The sequence below is a fragment of the Buceros rhinoceros genome, unplaced genomic scaffold (genome assembly GCF_000710305.1).
Source record: "Buceros rhinoceros silvestris isolate BGI_N320 unplaced genomic scaffold, ASM71030v1 scaffold32672, whole genome shotgun sequence".
NCBI lineage: Eukaryota > Metazoa > Chordata > Aves > Bucerotiformes > Bucerotidae > Buceros > Buceros rhinoceros.
The window spans coordinates 54863-61102 of NW_010397795.1; the positions used below are offsets into that span (position 1 = coordinate 54863).

Consider the following 6240-nt stretch of genomic DNA (forward strand, 5'->3'; position numbering starts at 1 on the left):
AAGAGCGTGCTCTTCACCCTTCTCAATTGTGTGAACATGGCCTGGTTAAGCACACTGAAATCCAGCCAGAACTAGGTAAATCCAGAGTGCTTATCTGCACCTCCCCTGTCTTGACCCACATGGCTGTAGGAGCCCTCCTGGCCTCTCTGAACTGGGCTCGTGCTTGTATCTCCTCTAGTGGAAAAACTCTCGTCATGCCCCTAGTCTCAGAGGAAAATCTCACCTCTCACAGATTTGATGGTAATACACCTTCCAGGCAAGGAGCACTCTTTTTTTCCCCAGAATTGGCTCTGAACTGCAGACACAAACCCTACCTTTCTATGTGGTGCTTTTAGGAAGGCACCTAAGAAAATCAATTCCAGCAAGACCACGGAGCATGCTGGTAAAGTGCCCCTACTGCTTTTTCCCCATCACACATACACCAGATTTCATCTCCCAAATGATTCCTGCTCCCTTCCCACTCTGATCAGTCGACAGGGATGTTACTGATAACTCCTGTTGCTTCCTTCCAGGACAATCAGACAGACAGTGGCATGGTTCTGGCATCTGAGGAATTTGAGAGGATAGAAAACCGACACAGAAAAGAAGGTGGATTCAGGTACTCCTCAAGTCTGGCCACTCAGACCTCCCTGCAGCCCAATCAGTGAGAGCAGGAGGCAGCTCCTGGTGTCTCCCCATAGGATATAGCTCTTGGGGCTCTCAGCAGCAGCAGGGCTCTGGGCCCTGAGCCTGATAAGTCCATGTAAACATTAACAGGAGGCAAAACGCACAATGAACAGACCTGCCTGCTGCTTCCTAGGGTTTAAAAATATAAACCGTGCCCATTCCGTGGGACTGTGTCCATTAAGCTAACGAGGCACGGTGGAGCAACGCTGTTAACAAGACTCTTAATGCTTATTGACATCTGCTGGTGAAATGTGTCAGGGCTTGTTCAAGCAGTGGCAGGGGGGATGGATGGAAACTATGTGGCTGCCACCTCTACCCCCCAGCCCTGAGCCATGTGGTACCCGGCCCCGGTGTGGCATTGCAGGGATGGTACAGGCCTTAGGACTTCCCACATGCCGCTGCTGAGCCTGCCGGGTCGAGCTGGCACTCTTGGAGATGAGGATGTTACTGATGGTTATGTCTTTACTTGAGGCTTGGAAATTGGTCGAGAACCTGTCTAGCTAATCTCTGCTTGGTGCCGGATTGAGCAAGCCAGTCCCCAGCCTCTTCCTCACCTCCTCTGCCTTCCCACATCAGATCAGACTGGTCATTGTCTTTTCCCTTAGCCATTGCCCTGTGGCCCCTCTGCCGTTGTATCAAGACTGTCTCCTGCTTCTTGTCTTTGTCCTCTTTCCCCTAAGGCACATCCCCACTGTCTCCTACACCATGGTCTACCTGACATCCTGTCTCCTGGAAAACACTGCCCCTAAACCTCTCCTTGAATGTGTCCCTGCCCTCGCTCTTGTGACTTCTTGCCAATCACCTGGTATTGGCAGGCACCGAGATGGGATTGCTAATTTCCCCCCACATCTTCTTCATCATCTTCCTTCATTTCCTTTGCCCCACCCTGGCCGTTGGTTTGTATCAGTTTCTGTTACTCCTGCCAGGTCTAGGAGCAATTGAGGCAATGTCTCGCTAACTGGCATCCCAGCCCTTCCCTGGGCTTCCCAAAGGCATCCAGAAGAGCTGAAATAACTGTCACTGGATACGTGCAGGTTTTTCACAAACATACGGGCTGTGTTTAGGATTAGAGCAAGGCCTGGTGTTGTGCACTGAGATGGAGGTGTAGGTCCATTCCTGACCCTGCCTCTGTCCTGTGCATTAGCAGAGGATGTTTCCTGAAGCTGGGATCTCTCTAAGCAGGGCAGAAGCTTTCCAGGAGTGCTCAGACTGATCTCCTGTGTCTCTCTCCCACACAGCAGTAAAGGGCCCAGCCGAACTGCGGAGGTGCCAGGGGAACAGTCGGACCTGCGGGGCAGATGTCGGCCATCGTACGGGTCCCAAGTGGGAGGCCAGACTTTTTACAATAGTGAATACGGGGAGCTGTCAGAACACTCTGAGGACGGCAGCTGCACCCCGCCTGGAGAGGGGGCCAGTCCCCCCACTCTCCACGCTTCCTTCTTCTCCGACCAGTACTAATGGCATCAGTCCCTGGAGGCACCTGCCAAGACATCCCCTCTCACCCTCCAGGCGCGTCATCAGGGTCACTCAGAGCTTCTCCTTCAACCCATGCCCAACCCCAGAAGGGAACCTACCCCAAACAGACGGGGAACACCGATGTCCTTGGAACTGCAGGGCGATAGCCCACACAGCACCTCCAGCTGCAGCTTCTCCATGCCGGGACTGGAGAGAGCTCCTTGCCAATTCCTCGCGTTTCTACTCTTCTGCGGCTCAGACAGATGCATTCTGCCGGCGAGTGGGTGCTTGTGTTCAGCGCTACAGCACCTTCTGCCTAGCATCCAGCCTCCGCTCGGAGCAGCTTCCCATTCAGAAAGCCCATTTCAGGTCAGATATAAATAGATCTGTCTTAGTCTCAAGTTTCTTCCTGGTGCGCAGCCTGAGTGTTTTTCCTTGGATTGCTTCCTCCTCCTCTCCTCATGATGTCAGCTGCGGAGCTGTGGAGCAGAATCAAAGGGAAGAAATCCCTAGTGGTATTAGCAGCGAGAGCAGGACATTTTAAAGAGGTGTACGGAGAGATCCTGAGGGATCTTTGTAAATGTTCGTGCACGCTGTTCATTCTGGGTAGGTGCCAGCCTCTCCATCTCCTCTGCAAGCAACACCCACACCCCTCTCATCTCTGCTGTGGAGAAACCTGTCAATCTGCCTTATACCGGGATTATTTTAGCCATCTCAACACAGCTAGTGCTGAGTAGGTCATCAGCTGATGGCTAGAATCCTCCCAGTGGGATAAACAGCAACTCTTTTTGCATTTATATGATCCGTGCTGGGAGCAGGTTGCTCACAGGTCTGCTGCTCTCCCCTTCCCCTTCTCCCAGAGCAGCACTGAGATCATTTGTTGCTCGATGAGATATTAAAGCAAAGCTGTGTTAACTTCAGCTGGCTTCTAAACACAGAGCGAAAAGGGCTGTTTGCTGGGAGGAAAAGGATCAAAGTGAAAGGGAGTGAAATGTTTGTTTTTAAGTTGCTGCAAGGGTTTGGGAAACAATGGAAGGAACTGAGCTCCGGCAATGAGGTGCCCTGAGTTGCATCCTCTTGTGTGTTGGCATCGCTGAGCACATGGAGGGCAGCACCTGGCCAGGGCTCAAGCCTCACTTCTCCTGGACGGACAGTTCTGCACCCTGACCTTTCCTGTCGCCCTAGTTCCCTGGCTCTGAGGAGGCACTCCCTGCCCAATGGGAGATTCTGTTGCAGAGCCACCAGCACAGTGTACCTGTCTCTGGAGGATGGAGGAACATTTATTAGCTGGAGGAGGAAACATCTCGTTATTTGGGCCTTTTGTTTCTAAAAGATACGACATTAATTCAGAGCTCTGGGGAGCTTGCACAGCCCCTCTCCACAGATTTCTGCGCTGCTGCCACACCGCTTCCCACCTACTTCTTTCCATCCTGCTCAGCCACAGAGCACGGTTACGTCATCATCAGAGGAGTCTGGGTGAAGAGGCTCATCTGAATAGCTCGTCATCATCTCTTCTCCCACATGCCCGTGGCTGGCAGAGCTCCCTGCACCAGGGCACCTCGGCACCTCTGTGCACAGAGCTAAGGGTTTGGTTTGGACTTTGAAAATTGCGTTTCCTGTCAGTCATGCTGCTTTCCCAAACTGCATTTCTTTTCCAGCAGAGGGTTTTATGCATTTCCTGATGTGAGCCTGTGAATCCTTACGGATGACTTTCCCAAGTCTTAATTATAGTTCTCGGCACAAGTGTAACGGGGAGATTTATTTAGCACATGGGAAAAGCATGCCCGTCATTCAGATCCTCTAAGCCTGTGCAGAGCGCTCAATGTTCCCCTCCCTTGTCGTGTCAGGACGACACGACTGCGATTTCCATGGTAAAAACAGGCACAAAGCCAGACCAGCTTGAGCCAAACTGGCTCAGGATGTGGAATTGGAAACTGCATGTGACAATGGATTCCCTGACTTCTACTGGTGTCCCCTGAAGTTGCCAGGAATTTAAGTATCTTTAAGTAATTGTTATGACTCAGTCAGAATCCTCTGGCAGGAGATGCTGGAGAGCCAGGCCAAGGAATTAGGACAGCCACGGGGGTGTAGGGCAGACCAAGGTCTCCTGCCCTCATCTTGCCCTGGTTTTTGAACTCCTTTGACAGGAGGAGGGCTGCACGCGTCCCTGCTGCTGGGGCTCTCCACCGGCATTCACATGGGTGGAAGGTGACAGCCGGCTGATCTAAATCCTGGCCGCTCGCGGGGTGATGTGCATCCCCAGGAGCCAGCGCTCTTGTTTCCAGCGCTTCACAAAGAGGGCTCTGCCTGGAAACACAGCCCCATCCGAGAGAGGGCCCAGGAAAGAGACCTATAAATAAAATAATTGTTGAAGAACAGAATTCTGAAGTAGCTGCAAGTCCTTGTCCATTTGTGAGGGATAGAAGTGTACTAGTAGAGGCCAACACTTGCAGGGCACTGGCAGAGTTCCTCAGCAGAAAAGGGGACGGAGGCACCTGGGTGCCCTGGCTGGCTGGCAGCACTCCCAACCCGCCAGGACAGCTGCCCCTTGTCTCTAGGTTCAGCTGTAAATTGCTCATGAGCATTTTTGTGGAGAAGGGTTACTTCATGAGAGCTGTCGTTAACGAGCCCCTGCTTCCCTCTGAGGAAAGCACTGGTGTGACATCTCGTTTTAAGAACCTTCAAATCATTCAACTCTACAGAAGTTTTATTTCTCTTTTGCACCATCTTGATGGGTGGGTGGACTCAGACCCTCTTGTATCTGCGTCAACAGTGTTGCATGAACAATGCAGCCATGATACGAGCAAACGCCGGCTCCTCTTCAGTCGCTCCTGCTGACGAAGAACAGTTGTAGACTGAGATATTGAAGAGCTGTTGAGACAATTGTGCTGTCGCTCTCTTAAAAGTATGCTAAAATTAGCGTGTGCAAACCTGATATTGTTCCCCACACTCTTGCATTATTTCTAGCATTTATTTTAGTGCCTCCAGCTAAGCGTGAGCATGAAATGAAGCTGGTCCGGTTTGGTTTGAAGATGTGAGGCAACAGTGTTTACTGTCTTTCCACAGCGACAAGGGAACATCGCAACTTTTAAACCCAGGGTTCGTTCAGTGAACTGCTCCGTTCACTCTCTGTGCAGTCTGTTTTGTTTTGTTTGGGCTTTTTACTGGAACTCAGCATCGAAGCTAAGCTATTTATCATCATCCTCCTTTCAAATGACTCTTCCCGGTCTATGCGCAGTCTCATTTTTCCTTACAAAGCGTTGGTGTTGAGAGGACGTTCCTCCCTCATGAAAACAAAGCATTGGGTCCCCTACTTGCAAATACACAAGCGTCTCTGGAGAAAAACCTGTGTATCAAGTAACACTTCATTTCTATTGCAATATTTTAACCTGGTACCTGTTGTTGCTCCAGCAGCATTCGATGTTTCAGCGGGCTGCCTTCTAAGCAAGTAGGTTACAACATGGGTTATGTGCGAGTACAGAGCTGTGGTCTGTGTGTGTGAGTGAGTGTTTTGTGGGTGAGCGTGTGGGTGTTTGCACATGAGTTCTGCTACCAGTGAGCGTATGTGAGCGTGTGTAACTCTGTTGAGTCTTGTCTCTGGAAGTTCAGGGTGATGTATCAAACCAGTTAGAACACCGCTTTCTTTCCTCTCCTCCTATAGTACTTGTTATCCTTCGTCATTAAGAGTTTTGTTGTAATATCTAAATGTGAAAATGAATAAAGTCATAACTGGCAGCTGCTCTCTGGTTCCTGGAGGCCGGGGGGTGCTGCAGCTCCCCGTCTCCCCACGCAGCGCCCACCCAATCCGCGCATTCTGCATTTATTATTTTTACTTTCGAGTCCCTTTGCATTTGCCCTCTAGAAGAGGGGAAATCATTTGCATCCTCTAGAAGACAGCTGCCCTTTGTGGCATTTCCATCCAGGATGACACCCGGTCTTTTGTCGTGGAGCCGGATACGCTCCGGTGAACCTTGCTGACCCGGTCCTTCGCCCCGCACCCACCACCCTTCCTCGGTCCCGGGGGTCTGGGACCCCGCGGCCCCAGCGGCGCCTCTTTGCTCGCCCCTTTGCTCTCCTTCATCGCACGGCGGTGACGGGCGCGGAGAGGGACCACGGGTG

General features: G+C 51.5%; 1 protein-coding gene across 2 annotated transcripts in view; it reads left to right on the forward strand.

Moving 5' to 3' along the window:
• Positions 1-4518, forward strand: part of FLT4 (fms-related tyrosine kinase 4) — a 36119-nt gene extending 31601 nt beyond the window's left edge. Inside the window, exons 28-29 of one of the 2 annotated variants that reach the window (XM_010146385.1) lie at positions 513-598; positions 1905-4518. In XM_010146385.1, coding sequence (XP_010144687.1) covers positions 513-598; positions 1905-2124 — 306 coding nt within the window. In that variant the 3' untranslated portion in view covers positions 2125-4518. The remainder of the gene's footprint in view (positions 1-512; positions 599-1904) is intronic. The other variant, XM_010146384.1, reaches the window with a different exon arrangement.
• Positions 4519-6240: the final 1722 nt, after the last annotated feature.